Source organism: Atheta coriaria, unplaced genomic scaffold, assembly GCF_025399875.1.
Source record: "Atheta coriaria isolate IRGN ID8LTWV9N9 unplaced genomic scaffold, Caltech_Dcor_3.1 hic_scaffold_3_pilon, whole genome shotgun sequence".
In the NCBI taxonomy this organism is placed as follows: domain Eukaryota; kingdom Metazoa; phylum Arthropoda; class Insecta; order Coleoptera; family Staphylinidae; genus Dalotia; species Dalotia coriaria.
In genome coordinates this window covers 8,212,677-8,235,920 of record NW_027045445.1, presented here as the reverse complement: position 1 = coordinate 8,235,920, position 23,244 = coordinate 8,212,677, and the positions used below count along the sequence as shown (strand labels likewise).

Genomic DNA, 23,244 nt, shown 5'->3' with positions numbered 1-23,244 from the left:
TATCGTTATCATTACGCATGTATATGAAATGATATGAAATTACAATTTAATAAATCTGGCTCATGAGAAAAATCCACATGCGCACACACACACACATTCTCGTTCGTTTAAAAATATTTATTTATGCACGCACACACGCATCCATAATGCCAATAATGCGTAATACATAATATTATACATAACGCAAATTACCATTACCAGTAGCAGTAGTAGCGCACGGCGTATAATTGCGAATTGAAAATTTCGAATTAAAATTAAAATGCGAAATGCAAAAATGTTGCGAATATACGCGATGAAATGATAGAATCCAATCGCAATTATAAATATAAATTAAAAATTACGCGCGATAATATTATTGCGCACGCCGTGATTAATTACTCATTATATGTATTACGATGATGACATTTTGAATTTAAATTGATCTTGTTTTATTAATATAATTGATGCCGATATGTTTAATTTTTGTTCATTTTCACAAAGTCACAAAGAGTAATACACTATAATTTTATTTTTCATAAATTCAGAAAAAGGAAATTTTATTTTTTGTTTGTTTCCAAGTTTTATTTTAATTAAACTCGATTTTTTTCTAATTTTATCTTGAAAGTATCATTTTTCACGGTTATTAGACACAGAATGGTATTTTAGGCACGGCCATGACTAAAGTACTTTACACACGGATTTTAGTCACGGGGTGGAGCTTTGAGATAATTTATAATACAAAAGTTCAAATACAAAAGCTAGAATATTGCCAGTTTTTTCACGGTATTTAGAAACAAAACGGTGAAAGCCATGACTAAAGTACTTTAGTCACGGGTTTTAGTCACGGGGTGGAGCTTGGAGATGATTTAAAATTCAAAAGTTTAAAAACAAAAACTAAAATATTGCCAGTTTTTCCACGGTTTTTAGAAACAAAGCGGCCAAAGCCATGACTAAAGTACTTTACACACGGGTTTTAGTCACGAGGTGGAGCTTGGAGATAATTTAAAATACAAAAACTAAAATATTGCCAGTTTTTTCACGGTTTTTAGAAACAAAGCATCCAAAGACATGACTAAAGTACTTTACTCACGGATTTTAGTCACGGGGTAGAGCTTGGAGATGATTTAAAATACAAAATTTCAAATACAAAAACTAAACGTGTAAAATAAATCACGTGGCTAAGCGTTGTTAAACACTTGATTAATTAAACACTTCCTACACTAACTCTTAATCAATCTCGTGACTAAAACTCCCTTTTAGCCACTTGATACTTAATATACTATTATATACCCCTGATATTTTTGCAAAATAATTTTTAATTTTTTAATTTCATTCCAAATCAATTCCGAAACAAATTAATTTTTAATAATATTTTTTTCATATATCTCTTTGATTACCTATAACAAAATTATTTGCATTTTTTCTCATTAATATTCATTTTTACCACATTTACATTTACATCGAATGAAAACAGCCAAATTTTTATTTGAATTATTCGAATCGCAAAACAAAAAAATGTACATATCCAACCCCCTCCTGCTCGTTGATTTTTAGGAGCTGGGGGTGTGCTCAACCCCCAAAAACTTATGCATATGCGCAAACATTAAATCACAAAAAAATGCACTCGCGTTTTATTTGTTTACGTTGTTTGATTGAAAATATTCAAATTATATTTGTTCCCCCCATTGGCAACAAACCCTCCCACCCCCAACCGCCTGCATTCGGCTTTAATCACGCTCTTATATATTTTTCGCGTGTGCATATTTATTTTGTTTTCATAAAAATAAAAAATAAAATATAAATGCGATTTTTTGCACCCTGCGCACCCTCACACCCCCACAGTGATATTTTTTATACATTTTGTTTTATTTTGCATTCGGACGTTTTATTTTTTAATGTTTTATGCAACACATAATAAAACATGCTCGCCATTTTTCAATCACATCATAATTTATACCCGCATATACAGTGTGTTCATAACTATTATTATTTAAAACGATGCCAATTGATCAGAGAGCTGATATTGAAACGTTCGGTTTATAGGCGATGCGGAAATAAAAATATTTTTCATTAAAACGCGCCCCGAACAAATAAACTCGTTTTTTTCAACGCTGCTCATCAAATCAACGCATAAAAATCAGGCAAAAATTGAAATCCACCCACACACACATAGGGGTGGCAAAAATATCCGCATTAATTAATATTTATTTATTTATTTGATATTTTTACGATTGAATATCAATTTTTATTTTTTTTTTTATTTTGTGAAAAATTAATTTACCTCTGCTTTGATGACGACGTTCAACGCCGAAGGTGACTGATGCGGCACCGCCGCTGGTCCAAGCATCTCGCCGCTCTCCTCCTCGGTGCCACCCTCGGCCATGTCAGCCTCGCATCCTGATTCGTCTAAAAATCAAAAAAAAAAAAAATTATTCATGGTTTAATTAATAATTTGCACTTTCAGCGAAATTAATACAAAATATTTGTGCAATTACAACTAATACATCATAACTAAATTAAGGGGTGAATATTATTTCATCCCCAAAGTGCAGATTGAAATTCAGCGTCAATTTAAATCTATCGCTCGATTTCATAAACGCGATTAGAAACGGACGGGCGCGATGAATTTAGAAGCACCACCTTATTTCAATAGTGTTGCGAGAGGGGAAAGGGGCGGCAATAAAACATGCGATGCACTCGGCGATCGACAACGTTTCGATTTTATATTATTAATATACGGCTGATAGTCAAGCGTCGAAAGCGTCGACGCGATCAACATCAACTAAATAACCAGTCAAGTGATGATTTATCCATCACACATCGAGCACATCGTCTGCGCTTGATGACAAACGTAATGGTGCAATGACAATATTAAATTATCATCTAAAAGGAAACATGAAGGATGCATCATAGGTGGCGCGGAGAGCGGCGTGATTTATGACAGGTACTAAAAGTTGTCGAAACGTAAGTTAGGAATTAATTGTGTTTGGGAATATACAGAGTGTTTTAAGATGGTAGAATGTGAGTGGAATATTTAGGGGGAACATTTGGATGATTTATAGGCAATTAAATGTTTTTATTTGGGTGTATAGGTGTTTTGTATGTTTGAAACGCTTTAACATAAAAACCTCTGAATGGATTTTGATAAATTTTGGTGTGGAGATAGTTTTGACTATGGAAAAGGATATGGACTACTTTTTGTTGCAAAATTTTATTTTTAAGGGTGTGAAATAAGGGTTGAAAGTTGTTATGGAGATTATATCATAATTATAGTTACATATTTTTATCATAGAGGGCGCTAATATTCATTATTAGCATTTTTTATATTTTTAAAACACAATTGAGGTTATAATTAATGATTCCCGCTTATAATAAGTCGAAAAAATCAAAAAATGAATTAATTATGCAATTTTTTATTAAAATATCCACTAATACACAATATTACTTCAAAATTAATTGTTTCAACCCTAAAACCCCGAATATTATACCATAAATGAATTTGTTATTGTGATTCACAACCTTATTACCCAGCTAATAGAATTTATTTGGTTAATAATTTGCGAGTGTAATAAATACGCGCGCCACCCTTCTGGGGGCAACGCTAGTAAAATAATATATAATTGAATATCGCGGCCGGTAAATTTTATTCCACGCACATGTTTCGCACCCGCTTGCGCGTGACGCACATACGCGTACGCACGTGTGCCGCCGCCGCGCGCGGGGCGGCTGGGAAGCTAATTTTCGGAAATGTAGTCGCTCGCGCGCGCTTCCGCGAATTGAATGCAACAAAACCGAGTTATTTTCCTGCAAACGCACGAAAATAGTGTGAAAACCACCGCAGCGCAGTGAATTGAGCTGTAGTACAGCGAATTATGTCATTATGGGGGTTCATAATAATAAATGCAACAAGTTTAGTCGCTGTGGTGGTTATAAATCAGTTTCGGATTCGTGTTTTTAGGCTTTGAAAATGAGAAAAATTACAAAAAAATTAAAATTAAGAAAACTTTGAAGAAAAAAAATTGAAATAATTTCGATATATGTGGATATTATATACAGGGTGTTTCATAAATTATAAAAAGGATAATTAGTTAATGATGGTTTTATACAGGGTGTTTCAAAAATAATAAAAATAAACAAAAGGTTTTTTTCATTTTTTTTCTAAAAAATTTTGCAATTTTTAAAAAATAATTTAAAATTGATATTTCTTAGCATTTATTATTATCTAAATTGACAATTATTGATACCTAAAAGTTGATTACATTTCCATTTTTGTTTTTTGTTCTTAATTCCTTGTCATTTACTGCCAAATGAATATTATCATTACCATTCCTCTCTGAATGCGCAATTTCATAACCAAAACCAAAACCGAGACTTACATACCAATAAATAATAATAATATATTAACCGTATGCATCATATTCGTGATTAGTCCTCGCGAATGCCTCCACGAGTCCCAGTTTGCTATCCGCGGCGTGCAGTTATAGTTAATTGTAATATGTCTCGCGGTATTTGCATCGCTCCGGACGCTAATTTGTTTTTAACTGCCATGTGCAAACCGTGCCCAAATTTGTACACACAATTTATTTGTTTGGAAAAGTTTCAACTTCAACTATTACTCGCTAACTATAATTTCATGCGTGTGTGTGTGAATGTAATCTTCGAAGACTCGGCAAACATAAATTATAATTAACGTTAATTAAGTAGACCAATTCTAATTACGCCGACTGGGGCCAAAGATGACTAATATTGGAAAAATTGACTTAATTACCCAAATTCAATTAGAGTTAATTAATAAATGTGATTAACAATCTTAAAATTAACAAAAAATTTAGTAAATTTGTTATTTTATTATTGTGTGAGTTAATATTGTGGTTATGATGTTCTATGAATGACATAGTGGCACGTTGGCACGAGCGCAAACCTGTTGAGGCGGCGGCGGCGCGACCTCGCATACCAAGCGTGCACCGCCGCCGCCGCCGCAGTGTGCCACCGCAAAACGGCCGCTCCTCCTCCGTACCTCCGAGCATCGCATCACGAACGCCCGCCTTGTCACATTTTACCACGCTGAATTCTCTTTCATTCATAACCTTACCTCAAACACAATAATATCACATTTACTTATATACAATGTGTTTAAATTAAATTAAATTGTATTTAAAATCATTTCTTACACCTACACATCCCTGCTAATATTATAAATGCGAAAGTCCGGATGTTTGTTACACTTTGACGCAAAAACTACTTAACCGATCATCATGAAAATTTGTACACATATTCTAAGTGGTCCCCGAATGGTTATAGGCTACTTTTTATTTAATAAAAAAAATTATTTTTTAAATAAAATAAAGAAATTGTTTAGCCAATAATACCTCTGCATCTGACTATTTGACTACTTTAACGCCATCTAGCATCCCAGCAATGAAGCTCAAACCTAAGTACTATAGTACCATCACACTGTATTATCACACTGTATTACCGACAGCTACGTCAACATCAAATCCAATTGACTACACTATGGAGACTGTACACTATACTTCCATAGACTATACTTTCAGCCATTTTAAACTTCCCGCCATTCTACTTCATTGTTACTTCTTCTGTGACTACAGACGCGTACGGAAGCAACTTCATTATTTTAGATATTCGCGAGCGAAGCCGCGGGTTAAACCTAGTTACTAATATTTTTTACTTAGTATAATATGGTTAGTATTGTAATGTGTGTCGTGTAACGGTCAGTGCCCTTAGTGCTGTTCTCCTCTCATCATACAGCTTCGTTTTGTTCGGGTTCTGCTCCCCCTCACCATCAATCTAACCAGTATCGTTGGTGGATACCAACGTTCAGCAATAATCTGTCTTTATCGCTTGGTTGTTGGTTCTCCTTCTTTGTGTAGTCCGTAGTTTGTGAGAGGTTTGGCGAATGTGGAAATCAAGCGGAGTGAGTTCGCGTTTCTTAATTGCATTAACATTAACACGACCCCACCCACCGGTCGGATCGTGTGTGCATATTAATAATCTCAGCGCATAACATTTAATATCTGTAGGAATATAGATTGGTATGATTTATCACTTCATTATAAGTAAAGTTAAGTGTTTTTAAAGTTGGAAAGAAAAATAATGATTTTTTGGGAAATTAATTAATTACTTGAAAATTAATTATTTTTTATTGAAAATTTTGATAAAAATAATTAGATTAATAAATTTAGAGTAGAATTATGTAAAAATTTTGTTTGTAGGCAGTTTTCATCAAGAGAAATTGCAATTTTTTCAAAAATTTTATTTTTTGTTGATAACTTTTTGTAGAACAATTTTTTTAATAAATTTTTTTAATAGGATGATGCCGAATTTAATTTTGAATCGATTAGTAAAAAGTCATTTGTTTATCTCAAGTACTTTTCGATTAATTAATTAAAAACTATTTTTTTACCTTATTTTTTACCCTGCCACACTGTATATTTATTTTACTACTTTTGTTTTTACTACAACTTACTAAAGATTTCTATATTCTTATATTCCGATTGGTAATACCTATTCACTAATTATTCCGATTTGAACATTGTACACAGTAAGAAATTAACCATGTGGCGCAACTCGCGTAATTATTGTTACACGTAACTTGGGCGACGCACTTTTTGTCATTCCTCGCCAGCGCACCCAATTTCAATCATCAGGCTTTTCAACACTCGACTAATATGCGATATGCTAGAGCTAGAGCTAAGCTAACTCCAAGTTAGCTAAGTGTGTTAACAACCACACGGCCCAGACGCTGGGCCAGCTCGCTAACTACCAGCGAAACTATAAACGTTAACATTAAACGTTAATTATATTAATGTTTATAACATTTCGTTAATCGGCTATTATAATTTTATGCGTTCTTGTTGTGATGTACAAAATATCAAAATTTGATCTTTTCGTTTGCATTGTTTGTGGATTTGTGCGTGGAATATTAGGTTTTGAACACATTGTACACATGGTAATTATTTTATGAGCTGGACAGATTAAAGTAGTACAGAATCACAAACAACTTATATATTAAATTATTATATGAGTAGTGGTGTATAAGTTATAGCTGTCAACTTTTCATAAAGCTCTTTGTTTTAAGATTTAGAGCTCATAATGAAATATAAATTCAGTTTTTTTACTTCCATTTTTAAAACATCAGTTTTTACACGGTTTTGATGCATAAAAAGTGTACTTTAAACACGGCCGTGACTAAAGTACTTTATTTTATAATTATAGTAAAAAATTTCACATTATTACTGATAAATTCATATAAAAAACTCAAAATTATATTATTTGTTTTAATTCATACAAAAAAAACCTTTTTTTTTATTTATTTTTTGTTTTATTATTTTTAATTTATTAACAAAACATTTTTTCCATTATGAAAATTAAATGGAATGAAACCTTTTGATATAAGCTCAGAAAATATTCAAAATAATTACTTATTACTCATTAATAATTTTTCATTACCAAAATACATAGTTCTTCTTTATTAAACCCCTTTTTTTGTTTTACACTCATTGAACATGTGGCGTTCCCCGTCAAATTAATGACAGATGTGCAGCATGCACACACGAGCCGATTAGTTTTATAATAAATACCTAATTGAACCTCTGATCGCGCCACTACCACGGCCTTAAACAAAAAAAAGAACCCGAACGCATAATGCGTGTATAATTTCTATTTTCTACAGCAACCCTCCCCCTACTCCACACTCGCCCCACACCCCACTCACACGAGTTGAGTTGAGTTGAGTTCATTCATCGTACACACTCTCCATACACGTATTCGTACTTGTGTCCGTGAACATGAATGCGAACGCGCCGCACGTCCAACGAATTAATATTAAAAAGGGTGCAGTCGTATTAATGAGCAGATGAGAAGGGTTGCGCCGCGCGAAGGGAAAGAATCGGCAGGGAAATGAAGAGTTTTGTTTTATCGCGTCGTGTTCGCACGCGCCGAATTCGCGTGGAATGAATTAAAGTAATGCGAAAGACAAGAATGACAAATAACCGTTGGGAAGAATTAAGAATTACAACGATAGAAAGGAGATGAGAATTAAAATAAGAGGAAAAGAGATGAAGGAATAATAAAATAAAGACAACGATTTTGGAAAGGGGTTAGATGGTGGTGCAGGGAGTGAAGGGGGTGAAGGTTGAAGGCAAGTTCGGATGGGGTGAGAGCAAATCGAACGTGGACGTGACCCTTAACAATAAAGACTCACAGCGGGTGATTTCTTTTAAAAAGTTTGATTTAACTTTTATAATGTGCGTTAATTCATCAATTCCTTTTTTTTCGGAGCAAGATAATAAAATTTTTATGAAGCATTTGTTTTGTTCTTTGAATATACAGTTTGTTCAAAGGGGATTAAAAGTAAAAAGCTTTAAATAATTAAATATATTGGTAAAAATATATTTTTTAAAGGTTTTTAAGCTTAAAAATCTCAAAACAGGAAAAAAAATTAAAATTTTCGAAAGAAAAAAATTTAATTTTTCTCAAAATTACACAAAAAATAAAAATCTGAATCAAAATACAAAGATTTTGTCATAAAAACAAAAATTTCTAATCAAATTATCATAAAAAAAACTTTTTATAAATATAAATAAATTTTTGAGATTAATTTGTTAAAACTTATTAAAATTACTGAGTGCTAATCATTTAGTAAATTTCCCACTTGTCTTTTATGCCGGAAAATGTAATCAATCAGGTTGAAATTTACGCGATAATCAAACTATTAGTGTCCACGTGTAATACCACTTGTAACCACTGCATTGCACTCGCGGCCTATCGAATATTATCGACTCTAGTCCAGTCACTAGCATCAGCTCGGCCAAACGAGCAACTGGTTAACATAAACAGTAATTATGCGCCTACCAATCGAACACACAACACAACACAACACAACACAACACAGCACATAAACAATCAACGTACGCGTACGACTACTCTACTCATATCTGGAACGTTGTTGTACTCGTACATAACCAGCAATTTGCATTTTAGAGTATCTACGAGTATTACAAACACACTGTATGTTTGATATATTAACGCGTATTACGTTGACAATGGGCGAAAATTTAAGACAATGAGGCAGCGACTAGTAATGAGTGCGTCAAGTGACGTCTCGGGTTAATTTTCGTTAATTTTCGTTAATTGAGCGCGCAAAGTGTGTAAATTATTTTTGGGCAAAGGTTAAGTTAGGAATAAAAGTGGATAAAGTTTTTTTGTATTGTGGACAATAAAATGATTTATTTTTGAAGTTTTTCTTTAAAAACCGGAAAATTAAAACTTTTATTCAGTGAAAAAGAGAAGAAAACTTTGAAAAATGTTTTTTACTTTTCACCAATTTTTCCACGGTTTTAAGGCACAAAAAAGCTGAAAATTGTGACTAAAGTACTTTAGCCACGGGTTTTAGTCACGGGGTGGAGCTTGCGCCTGCGCATTTGCTTATAGTGGCTAAAATAAAGTGAAAGTAAAAAAAAGAAATAATTTTTTTTAATAAGTTTGTGAAAAAAATGCGAAAACTTTGGAAAAAAAAAATAAAAATCATATAAATAAATTTGTTAATGAAAATAAATGTTTTCGTTAATTTTCGTTAATTGAGCGCGCAAAGTGTGTAAATTATTTTTGGGCAAAGGTTAAGTTAAGTTAGGAATAAAAGTGGATAAAATTTTTTCTACTGTTGACAATAAAATGATTTATTTTTGATGTTTTTTTAAAGAACCGGAAAATTAAAACTTTTATTGAGTGAAATTAAAAGAAGAAAACTTTTAAAAAATATTTTTCTACTTTTTAGCAGTTTTTCCACGGTTTTGAGACACAAAAAAGCAGAAAGTTGTGATAAAGTACTTTAGCCACGGGTTTTAGTCACGTGGTTGACCTTGCGCCTGCGCGTTCGCCTCTAGTGGCTAAAATAGAGTGAAAGTAGAAAAATAAATCAGCTTTTTCAATACTTTTTTTAAAAAACTTAAAAATTTAAACTTTTACTGTGTGAAAATGAAGAAAATTTTTGAAAAAAATTTAAAAATCATATAAATAAATTTACTAATGAAAATAAACGTTAATTGTTTAATAAATTATCGTAATTTTCACACATTAACACCGGATAATATTGTGGATTGTAAATTAAACGCGGCATTCGAGCGCATTTTCCATCTCATTGAAATAAATCGCATTTCATAATTTATTCGCCGGCGCGCGCTCATTATTGATAAAGTGGTCGCGCGCGCGTGTCGAGGGGGTTGACGTTAATTTTCCACATTAGCGTGATATTAATGCAACATTAACGCGGCTGGCGTCCGCAATTATTCAATAATCGGTGTGTGTGGCGCCCCCGAAGTCGAGATTGCAACTCCCGATGAAAATACCAAATTAAACATTTCAACACACATCAACTTATTATATGAACATATTGAACATATTGTCATTATCGAAATTATGAATTATGTGAATTCGCGTATAAATTATATGCGTTAATGTACACAATGAATGAAATTCAAGCCACGGCATGTTTATTAATCAGTTAATGAGGGATGAGCGGTGCATTTATCGCGGATTGCGAAAAACACTTTCGGTTTCATCATTCATAAATAATTAATTTATAATAAACATTTTAATTGGATAGAAAATGAAAGGAAAATTAATTTTTTCTTTAAAATGGAGTAAATTGTGGCATATTTAAATATTTATGTATGTTTGTTCTCAATTAACTCCAAAACGACTGAACAGATTTTGATGAAATTTTTAGGGCATCTTCAGAATTGCCTAGATGGTGATCTTGTAAAGTTTGGAGGAGAAATTTTAATATACAGGGTGTAAAATTAAGGATGAAAGTTGATATGACATTTTAATGATTTTTATACACTTTTTATTTCTTTTTTTACTTAATATATGGCATAACTGACAATATAAATACAAATTTGAAGTTATTTGTATGTTTGTTACGCTTTTACAACAAAACCACTTAACCAATTTTGATAAATTTTGGTATATATATACTTTAGGCCAAGGAAAAAGAAATAGGCTACTTTTTATCGCAAAAATATAACATACAGGGTGTTAAATAAGCGATGAAACTTAATATAGCAAATTAACCATAGTTCTAGTTATATATTTTTAACCTAGATGGCGCTAAAGTGTCAAAAATTAAAATTTAAAAAATTAATTGATAACAAAAATTTTTTGCCGATGAATTTTCATCTAGAAACTAATAATTTACTAAATGAAAACTTTTTTAAATATAGTCAAGTGCTAGACGTCTTATTATTAATTGTAATCTATGATTTGCGGTTACAAAGTTGTCTAATGACGTCGTTCCTAAGTAGCGCTAGCTAAATGTGTTTGTAGAGTGCTCAATAATGAAACGAAACCGCTGTAATTCGACAACAATAACGCGCCGACCGCCCGACGACTGCCGGCGATGATGCGGCTAATAATGAGATGAAATTCGCTTCAATTGCGCATTATGCAAATCGGCAATTGTGTCGACGTCGAACGCGCGGAAAACATGTAGGGGAAGGTAGCCTAATTTGGACCAGCGCCTAAGTTGGACCACCACGATATCCGCGGACTGTTGAAGTTTGTGCAAAAATAGACTGGCCCCTCGTTTTACTCGTATTTATAAACAATTAATGCAACTATTTGGGTTAAAACTTGCCGCGTGCTTTCGTCGTGGCAACAACTTCGTGTATCATTGATTATCAAATCTATTATAACGACGTAAGTGCAAGAGCTGTCAAGCCGTTTAAACGTTAGTTTTACTGATTATTATATTATCATCAGAAAGCTTCTTTATTTATCTATAATTTATAGTATTAATTTTGAGAGGTTATGTTATATTAAGATTGTCGTTGATCATTAAATATAAATTCTTCAAGTTGCCCAAGTTGGACCGAAGACAGGCACCGGGGTTTTAACAGGGAAAACGTATATCATTTTTTCGACCTCCTAGAAAAGCTTGTGGACGAGCACAAATCTTCGAAATGATCCACTGTATGAAATGCCGCACTTTGGTTTATACAAAATGTGCTTGTGTTAGTGCTAAAACTAAAATTTACTATTGTGTCAATTGCCGTTAAAAAACCATGGTCCAATTTAGGAAACCGCGCGGTCCAATTTAGGAAACCGGTTTCTTAATTTGGACCAAAACACAATTTTTAAATTGAAATTTGAGGGTATAAATATAATTTTTACTTAAACCAAAAATATCATGTTGTTGGTAAGCCTTGTGAGTTACTTTTCCGCTACTTAATTTTTATTGACAGTTTATATGTGGCTCTAGAAATCAAAAAATATAAAAATGGTCCAAATATGGCTACTCTCCCCTATCAGTCGATTCACATATTGTGCTACAGATGCAATTCAATAGATATTAACTATTAACATAAACAATATATCTAAACAGATGAAAATTAAGTACTACACGTGTTAACACGTGTTAAATTTTTTATAGAAAAAAAATAAATTTTAAATTTTTTATTGAAAAAAATTAAATTTTAAATTTTTTTCTTATGAAAATATTTGAAAGGTGTAAAAATGAGTGACACGTGTTGGCACGTGGTCGGTTACGATTGCGGTTGTTTACTGGCGGGTGCAAGCGCGTGGAAAACCGTGAAAGTATAAAAGGCGTCCTTCGCGCCGCGCCGAACACGTGTTTTCCGTCTCGCTTTCTTTGGCGTTCGCGCGCCGCCGCCACCACCGCCGCCCCCAGGCGCCCTTCGACGGCGAAGTGAAAGTCGTTCCGCTGCCGCCGCCGGCTTCTTTTTACTCTTGTTTTTCCTTTCGCGTTGGCGTGAGCGCTCGTTTTTCCGTTTTCGTTTTATCGCCGCCACCGCCACTGCCGCCGACGGACGCAGGCAAGACCTGCCGCACGGAATTTCACTTTGTGTGTTTGTGTTTACGTCGTGCTCGTGCGTACGCCGTGCAAACATTCCATTCATAAAATTTTATAAATACAAAAAACACTGTTACACGTGCTGGGGTGTTTTATTTCCGGAATATCTCGGGAAGTTTTAGAGATATTTTTATTGTTTAAAGTTTAGTTGATAGAGGAATAGTATGGGTATTATTTGTGTGTATTTTGCTTCAGAAATTTTTAATAGTTTTTGAGTTATAATGGTTTTTGTTTAAACATTTGTGATTGTAAAGATTTATTAATAACTTTTAAGTCATATTACTCAGCAACTAATAAAGGTACAACAATGAATGATGTATCATTTTGTTCAGAAAGTATTACCTTCTTTGCTAAACTTTATTTTATTAATTTTGGATAATTTCTACAAAAGTTATAAACAAAAATACTAAAAAAATCATTTTTCAGCACAAAATTTTCCACGAAATTATTTATATTTTTTGTTATATCTCAAAAACTATTTATGATAAAAACAAAATTCAACCATCAATCAATAGCTAAATAAATCACCCATCTAACACATCAATTCAAAATTTCATAATATTCACCCCCACACGTAAAAAGCTAAAAAATAAACAAATTTTTCAAAAAAACAAAGTAAACTTATATCATCCTCATAAAAAGATGACTATGACTTATATCCGCACTTCTGTGATTCCAATGATTCATTATGTTAATTAGATGTTAATATAACTCCGAAGCACATATTGCGTACATGCATTGTGTATGTAATTAACGGACTCGCGCTTGACGCGAAGCGTGTGCATACAATCATAATCATTCTATCTGTGTATGTGTGTGTGTATTCCTATGACTCGAAGGAGTGTTGTCTGACTGTGTTTCGGTTTCGTTGCGCGATGACAAGTTTTGAATCATTCGGTCACACTTAAAACGCTTTTATTGCGCCGTGCGGCCTGGCATTATTGTTGTTATTATTATTCGTGTGGACGCCAAGTGGACGACGCGGGCTCGCCTATAATTGTGTTATGGACGCGTAATGCGCATAATGAATAATGAGGAATCTGAAATGAGGACATTATGACTAATTTTTAATTAAGTGTTTTGGATTTTATTAGAAACACACATATAGAGATACTTATACTTGGAAATTGAAGTAATAATCATTTTAGAAGTGTTATTATCGATTGAGTTTTCACGGATCTGTTTGAGATGGTTAATGGTTAATAATAGTGTAAGTGGAAATTCCAATAAATTTATATTGTGATGAATTGTTTTCTTAAAATTGCTTTGTTTTGATTTTTTAAATTTTTTATGCACAGATTTTCTTGAGAAACTTTTTATTGACGACTGGATCAACAAATCACTACTAATATTATAAATGCCAAAGTCCTGATGTTTGTTACACTTTGACACAAAAACAACTTAACCGATCATCATGAAAATTTGTACACATATTCTTAGTGGTCCCCGAATGGTTATAGGCTACTTTTTATTTAATAAAAAAATATTATTTTTAAAATAAAATATGGAAATAGTTTAGCCAATAATACCTCTGCATCTGGCTATTTGACTACTTTAACGCCATCTAGCATTCCAGCAATGAAGCTCAAACCTAAGTACTATAGTACCATCACACTGTATTATCACACTGTATTACCGACAGCTACGTCAACATCAAATCCAATTGACTACACTATGGAGACTGTACACTATACTTCCATAGACTATACTTTCAGCCATTTTAAACTTCCCGCCATTCTACTTCATTGTTACTTCTTCTGTGACTACAGACGCGTATGGAAGCAACTTCATTATTTTAGATAATCGCGAGTGAAGCCGTGAGTTAAAGCTAGTATTTAATAAAATTTGAATATTTTTGGCATTTTTATTGAATTTTTGCTTTTAAACCATATTTTGCCTTATTTTTTTCATGTAAATTTAATTTATTTATGAATTTCTTCTGTAAAAATCAAAAATTTGGAGCAAAAAGTTTTTTTAAAAACAAGTATTAACTTATTATCAGCATTAATTAGTATAATATTAATATTTTTGTGAATATTATTGCTAATTATTAATTATTTAACGTCTAAATAAATTTTTTATTAAAAAATCACTTTTCAAAGCTTTTTTCCTACTTGAAACAAAGCAAAATTCAAATTAATAAATGAAATTATTGATTCCTCTGATTCGATTAATCTGAAGAGCCGAAAACTTGCCGTGAATAGTCATTAAAAGTTATTAAAAAATTATTACAATTATCCCACTGAAACTATCGTCACAGCAAACTCAAAAACAAACGTGGTATACATCCACATATGGAATATGTTTTAATTAAAAATCAACATCGCAATTATTAAAGTATTACCTCAGTGCGGCGCATCAAATAATTAAACATTTGCGAAATTAATCAACAAATTATACGTGTTCTTCATCGAGTGCTCGTTGGAAATTACGGCCGGGGCGGTGTTTTACACTTGTTTAATCAATTTTTACGCACTGCTTTCATTGAAAAATTAATTCGCATGCGAAAAACTCAATTTAATCAAAATTAAATAGAGTTAATTCATTTCCATTTCCACTAATCGAGAATAATATGTGGATTGTTTTCTAGTTGAAAATAAAAAATTAATCAATCACTAATTGAATGACTTGCAAAGGCTTCACATGATTGCAAGTGATTAGGTTTCATTTAGAGAAGCATGTAAAGAATATTCATTACAATATTACTGATAGTAAATTATATTTTTGGGTAAATATGAAGTGTAATTCAATATTTCCCGAAAAAATATTCAAAAACTTTTATAATTTTCCTAAAAATAAAATTTTCAATTTTTTTAATAAAATTTTTACTTTTTCATGCTTACCGGATGCGTTATTGTTGATATGCGTAAAGTCTGCGGTCGAAGCCGTCGTGGCGGAAAATGGCACGGCGTGTGCAGCGTGCGTCGCGGCGCCGAGCGTCTCAAAGGAGCCTTTCTTTCCGTGCGCCTTCACGCCGCACGAAACAGGTGGTCGATAAAAGTTAGCTGCACTTTTTCCTCACTCGCCACGTTTTTCTTCGCGCAACTTCAGTCAAGCACACCCCTCAACTTAATCTTTCAAGTGGCAAATCAAAGTGTGTGATTCAAATCATTTCTTCACTTTAAAACAGTTTGCAATCGATATCAACCAAACAATGTCCGTAAAATATAATATCTCGCATGTGGGGAAGCACGTGCAGCGCACAACACATTTATGCAACCCTCGTGTCCACACTATTCACAGTTTAAAGTTTAATTTATTAACAAAACTTTCAAAATCACTTTTATTCAACTTTTAAATATTTAATAATATTTTTTAAGTTTTATTAATGATGTAATTTTTATTTAGTGAATATTGAAGTTGGAATTAATTTTGTGAATACCCGAATTGTGTACTAGTTCGATTTGCGAGCGAGCACACACGCGTTTCGTGGCGTTTGCGGACGTGCGGCGGGCGCGACGTTTGCGTGCCGTCTGAGCGCGCCGCGACAACTCGCGCAGCACTCGAACCCACGACCGAACGAGTTCTCTCGTCCTCCGCGGCGCGTCCTTCCCCGTCCTGACCGTGTGTCTACGAGGAGCGCCCCACCACCTTCGCCGCTTGCCGCCGCCGCCTTCCCCTTCGGCCGGCCGGACACAATGCGTTCACACACACACACCTACGCCTAACCCTTCCCCGCCGACCCTCTACGTGGCGGTGGTGGTGCGGCCACGCATGAGCAAAGATTCTAATTAGATTCGTAATGTCCATCCAATACGCACACAATCGCGAAACACGTCGGACACAGCGACACACGCGCCAATTGGTGGGGGAAGCATACAGTGTGTCCAAAGAAACACAAAATTCAAATTTATAACCTAAAACTATTTTTTTTTTACATTTTACTTAATTTTTTCACATTAAATTCACTAGAAAAAAAAATTATTAATATACAATGTGTATAGGATGATTTTTTTTAATTTTATCCATGAACACATTGTATGTGATTGGCGATCGTCAATGTCGATGTCGGTAGTGGTGCAAAGCAAACTTTTACAAGTTACACCACCGACATGTGCATCCCTCGCCGTGTTAGCTATCTGTCTCACTTGTTTGCATGCTGATCGCCTATTTTTCTCTTTCTCTGTGCATCGCTTGTCGCACACATCGGCACTTACCTTTTTCGCGTTTTGCCGATTTTTTCCCTCCGCTCTCCAATTCACCCCTTTTTTCCCGCATCGTACTCTCTGTCTTTTTTCCTCTTGTAAATTTATAATTTCACCCATCCTGCTCTGGCATATTCTCATTTGTTGTTTTTTTACTCGCTGTTTAAGCTCCATCTCATTTTGCATTCTTTTGCCCCCATCGCGCATTACGTACCACTGCCCCCCCCTCCGCGCGCGTTTCGATTTTATTCTCTCTCGGTTCGGTTCAATTTTTTCCCATTTCGCAATTGTAAACGCTACTTCTGCCCGTATGCACCGAATGTAGGTGTGGGTTGTGTGATGGTGGAACAAGGACCCGGTGAGAGGGTTGGTGGTCGCACACACACTCACCCAGGGGGCGCTTTGTTTTATTGGTGCGCGGTGCTTTTTTCGCGTGCAACGCGTTTCGCGTTTGTTTTTTTTCGCGCGGTGTCTCTTTTACGTGCGCAGGAAAAAAACGATGTTCCGTCTTTATTGGGCTGGAAAAAAGTGGGGGAATCCCACCAGAAAAAAAGCCGAAATGTCGAATGACCAACACGGCAACGACCGGACAAGCAGCAGCGGACATTTTTTTACACTTTAATATAACATTTCCTCTAAAAAATTAATTTTAAAACTATTGCGCATGCGCAGTAAAAAAATATTTGTACCATACTTAAACAGCGATAAAACACGTTTTAAATGTGTAAGGTTTTGTGAGGGTGAAAAGCAAGAGTTAAAAAGTGTCCCACTCCCGCCGCCTCCGCTCCGCCACCGCGCTCAACTGCTCAGTGGCTAGGTCGGCGCGGCGGTGAATAAAATTAAACTCTTCTCTCGCGCGGCGTGTATTTGTTTAATTAATGAATTAAAATGAATATAAACGCAATTAAAAAGTTGCTCGCCGCGCTCGCCGAGAGTTATGAAAAGAGTGGAAACTTTCGGGTGTCGGCACAATCGGCATTAGTCAATTACGAATGCGACAGCGAAGAAACGCGCGCAAGGGGGTGGCGAGCGGGTCGCGCGGCTTCGTCTAAATGGGGCGACACTGCTCGATATGCATAATTACGAATTATTAACGACTAGCAACATAAAGCGTGCTACATAACGCGCGTCGGGTGATGCAATAAAGATAAACTTTGTGCGATTTCAAATCGTAATTGAACGTTTAAACATAATCTTGAAATTGGCATTGCTTTGGGGAAAAATTTTTGTTAATTATGTTATACAGGGTGTGACAGAAATATAAAGTACTAGCTTTAACCCTTGGCTTCGCTCGCGAATATCTAAAATAATGAAGTTGCTTCCGTACGCGTCTGTAGTCACAGAAGAAGTAACAATGAAGTAGAATGGCGGGAAGTTTAAAATGGCTGAAAGTATAGTCTATGGAAGTATAGTGTACAGTCTCCATAGTGTAGTCAATTGGATTTGATGTTGACGTAGCTGTCGGTAATACAGTGTGATAATACAGTGTGATGGTACTATAGTACTTAGGTTTGAGCTTCATTGCTGGAATGCTAGATGGCGTTAAAGTAGTCAAATAGCCAGATGCAGAGGTATTATTTGCTAAACAATTTCTTTATTTTATTTAAAAAATAATTTTTTTTATTAAATAAAAAGTAGCCTATAACCATTCGAGGACCACTAAGAATATGTGTACAAATTTTCATGATGATCGGTTAAGTAGTTTTTGCGTGAAAGTGTAACAAACATCAGGACTTTCGCATTTATAATATTAGTAGGGATCATACATCGCAAAATATTGAAATTACTTTGCATTTGTACATAAGAAGAGAAAAAAAATTTTACATCAGAAATTATTGTTATAAAGAGGTTTTTTTAATATGAGATTACGTTAAATGAGTTATTATTGCGCTTATGCAGTTATTTTTTAATATTTGCACTAAAACACAAGTTTTATAACGAAACGAAACATTAAATAGCTTAATTCTGTAGGGTTTGTGATTTTGTCAATAGGTGGCGCTAGTATACCCACGTCAATTTCTATTAGTTATGCAACTTCTTATGTTGACACATTTTACCAATACATTTAGACTTTTCAGCGTAAATTTTAATAAAAATCAACGTAATTAATTATTTTCTTGTTTTTGGGGATATTTATGTGCCAAATTAGCCAATAATTCGCTGATTTTAGTTAAAAATAGAGAAAATACAAATAAAATACTTTAGCGCCATCTAGGTATTCATTCCTAACTAATTTCAGCAAACCAATTCTCCAGACCAATTTTATGTCTAAAATATTAGAAACGTTGATATCTTAATCAACACTCGTAATGACATAACGAGTTGTAAAAAAACTGTTATAACTTACAAGTCCAACACAATTTTTTCTCTGTTTCAGTTGTATCTGCGTGTTGAAATGGTGTTTCTCTTGCACATTACGGCTATTTGTGTAGCTAATTTAAAGTTTTCATCGGCGACGCTCGGCGTGCTTTTGTTTGAGTTGCACATCTTCGCCGCGTCGTGCTCCATTGTTCCGCTGCGCGTAAGTACATTTATTATGCGGATTTTGCGCCTCGCGTAAAATCCACATTATTCCACTTTTCGCCGCTTTGTTTTGCTTTAATTCGCCCTCTCTGCGCGCTTCCCATCTTCGACATATTTTCCTAAACATTTTAGAAATTAGAACTTGGAACATAAAACAGAAACTTTGAAGGCGCGAACAATTACCGCAATCATTGCAAATTACAGCGATTATTTATTTTGATGCAGCCAGTTGTCATTTGGTATTTATTTATATTTATTAATTGATTAATTGCTAAACTTCTGAGGCGGCTAAGAAGAAATTTTGAGGGAAATTAAATTAGAATCACTTCGAATAAAATAATTAGTAAATAATAACGCGTGCGATGAGCATAAATAACTGTGAAACGTGGGGGAAAACGCGAAATTAAAAAACATAAATACAAAAATGAATAAAAAACAACACACAACCAGCAGCAGCAAACAAATGAATGAGGAAAAACGAGCGAAACAAAGGTGAAAATGAAACAACTGAAACAAATGCAACAAACGAACGCGCAACAAACACATAAAAAAATCATTCTCACGTGTGTACATGTAATAAGCTTACGTAGTGTTAAAGTTAATTAACAATTAATCTAATTACCTCGGGCGTTATTTATTTTGCGCCCGTTTTCTTCCTGCCGGTTATGATTCGTCCGCTTCGATTCTTTTTTCTGTTTCGCTTCTCACCTCTGCGTCCACGGGTCGTGTGTGTGTATGTGTAATTTTACTCATTTTACCATTACCATAAATTTCAGCTCGCGCGCGGCCATTCAAATCGCGCTTTTTCGCGAACAAAAGTTTTTCGGTTGCTCGCAATGGGTTATTACAACATGGCCGCCTGAAAACTGAATGCAACAAAGCATTGAATTGCAAAAAATTGTTGAAAAACGCTGCGAAATTAAATTATACGTTACCAACACGTAAATTACACCCGAAAACACACTAAACACCTTTGGAACAATGCGGAAATTACGTTGGAATCACATTTCTAACGCTGGTTTTGCTAAAATTCAGTGTTTTGAATGTTTTTAAACATTTTAGTTATTCTATAAATAAATTGTGTGTGATTAGTTGCATACTATGATGTTGTCAACTTAAATTTTACAACCGACAAAATTCCCTAAAACATTACTGGTTTGTTACTAAGTTGGCAGCGCTGTTTAGTTTTGACCTTGAACGTTCTGCAACGTTCTGCATCGTCACGTTTCGAGTCGTGCTCTTAAAATCCAATAAGATGTTGATATATTTTGTGAAATTATCATCCCAAACATGTGCATTGCCAGTAAACAACGTAAGTACAACTTATTCAATCATTAAAACACCGACTGTAAAGTATTAGAGTTGTTCTAGAACAATGTATTCTTGCGGTTTTTTGTCTCGGCTGCATGCTCGCATAGTATGCGCGCAGGTGTATAACAGGTTGCCTATAGTGTTTGGTCAGCGTTGATTTCACTAGTTCAACGAGTCGTTTATCGCCGAATTAGGTGAAAAATCCACGATTTAACTGATGTACCGATCGAGTCATCGAGGTGTATTGTTTAGCGATATTTATTATTGCGCCGCGTGCGATCGGATGCAATTTGTCAATCTCGCGCGGTGCAAAACGGGCGCAAATGTTGAAAACGTTCCAAACGTACACGCGACGAAGCGTGCGTTTGACCTACAGGCAACCCGCAGCGCACATTGAGTGGATCACTAGGTTGCAAATATCAACAAGATGGCCAAAACAAACAAAAAAACGTAGATATTTTCAGTCAGTTGAGTTGAAATTTTAAATATTTTTTCTGCCATCCTCGCGTGCATTAATAGATAATTTCTGAGTGTGCGATGTGCACCGCTGGCATTGTGCGCGATTTATGCGATGAATGGAAATATAGATTCTCGTTGGCGGCCGCTCCCGCCGCCCCCGCGTAAAAGTTGGAAGTTGGCTATTTTTTCGAGAGCGTTCGGGTGATATAATGTATCGTTATCTCTTCGCGGTCGCCGCATGTACGCGCGGCGGCTCGAAATGGACCGGTCCGCTTATTGCCGCCCTCACCCACCGCTTCACCGGCCCCCTTGTAGTCGCATCGGGCGTCATTTACGGGGATCGACGAGCGGACACTGCTCACGCGAGAGGTGTGAGCCGCGGGGCGGTGGGGGCGGCGACGGCAAAATGTTTTCACAGTTGGACTCTCGCGCGTGAATATCAAGTCGAACTTTACGAAAGCGGTGTGTATCTGCTCCATATTTGCGAGGAGTAAAAATTGTACAGTCGGATTGAAAATATTTATGACATTTCACAATATAGGTAATTATTTAAAACTAAAAATATAAATTAATATTTTTAGTTATTAAAAGTTTGAGGTTAAAATAACAGCTGATATTTATGACATTTATTATATTAACCTCAAAACCAAAGAAGTAATTATTAAATTTTAAAAAATGCGGGAAAATATTTCGGTTGATGAATTTATTGTTTCGAGTGTAACAAAATGATCGCAACGCTTTTGCATAACAGAATTTCTATCTTTTGATGTGCAAGTTAGTCATTGAGTCGTCCAAACCGCGTGTGTTTGAGTGCGCGAGCGTGTACCCCGTAGTCTTTTATTCATGCAAGAGTGCGACGCGCGGCTACTCTCGGCGGCGGCGGTGGCGGAGGCGGCTTGGGGGCGGCAGGTCCGGGCCATTAATACCGGCGCTCCGCTCCGATATTGAATGATGTATCATTGCGCCATAAAAAGCCAGGAAATGCGATACGCGCGCTCGCGCTGCAATCCGCCGCCTCCACCCATGCACCCAGCCGCCCACTACTCCCTCATCTACCTATACGTACCTTTACACACTTTGCAAAAACCATCCGTATCTGACCGGCACAAAAATGTAATGCAACATTACACCGCATACAGTGTGTTCCTAAAAATAAATATTAAATGTTTTTTGTATTGGTTAAGTGATGTGAGTTTTTGATGATAATTATTTATTTGGAAGGAATTGTGCGGACACATTGTATGAGAATGTCGGATGTATCATAACATAACAAGCATCGTCGTCGATCGCAATGAGCCGGGCACGAGAGAGTCGGGCAGAAACTAAATTACTGGATTTTTCGAAATGAAAAATAACAAATAGCCCGGCTTACCGCCGCCACCCCATCCCCCGAAGCGAACGCGCCACGCTGATGGGATGGATGGCCATAATTTATACCGGCCGCCACCGCTTCTTCTCCTCTTCGGGGCAGCGCCGGCGAGCGGGCAAGCGGCGCGCTCCGGCGCCGAACATTTATTTTCATTTTTATTATCAGGAGATTAAAATTGTTGCACAGCGCGTGGGGGCGGCGGCGTGCATGCACGCGCGAGTCATTTGAATATATTCGGGAGGATTTGCTATCGGATTTTGACAAAGTGATGCGATGCGTTCTTCGCTGTACACGGTTTTTTTGTCCCACCGCCCGCCGCTCGGACAATTGGACAGCGAATGGCCAGCCGCCTCCGATGAGGTGCGGAGTGTGAGGCTGGAAACATTCACGTATGAAAATTTTTGCGCACTACACCAACAATGGCACAATAGAAATATTAGCGTATCTATAAATTGTTATTAAAAGTTTTTAATTATTAATTGATTTTTCGGCTGTAAAAAATTGAAAATGTTGCGTTTTAACTCGCACCACACATATGTGCAGGTGTAATGGTGGTGGTCGATGAT

General features: G+C 35.4%; 1 protein-coding gene and 1 long non-coding RNA gene across 5 annotated transcripts in view; one reads left to right on the top strand and one right to left on the bottom strand.

The window, feature by feature from the left end:
- Window positions 1–16,370, bottom strand: part of LOC135789471 (POU domain, class 6, transcription factor 1-like) — a 42,483-nt gene extending 26,113 nt beyond the window's left edge. For all 4 annotated transcript variants that reach the window (XM_065299310.1, XM_065299312.1, XM_065299313.1 and 1 more), the window contains exons 1-2: window positions 15,715–16,370; window positions 2,261–2,385 (exon numbers count right to left, since the gene is read on the bottom strand). In XM_065299310.1, the coding sequence (XP_065155382.1) occupies window positions 2,261–2,362 (102 nt within the window). In that variant the 5' untranslated portion in view covers window positions 2,363–2,385; window positions 15,715–16,370. The remainder of the gene's footprint in view (window positions 1–2,260; window positions 2,386–15,714) is intronic.
- Window positions 1–19,471, top strand: part of LOC135789472 (uncharacterized) — a 43,266-nt gene extending 23,795 nt beyond the window's left edge. Inside the window, exon 3 of the long non-coding RNA XR_010547578.1 lies at window positions 19,394–19,471. This is a non-coding gene — a long non-coding RNA (uncharacterized lncRNA). The remainder of the gene's footprint in view (window positions 1–19,393) is intronic.
- The last annotated feature ends 3,773 nt before the right edge of the window (window positions 19,472–23,244 follow it).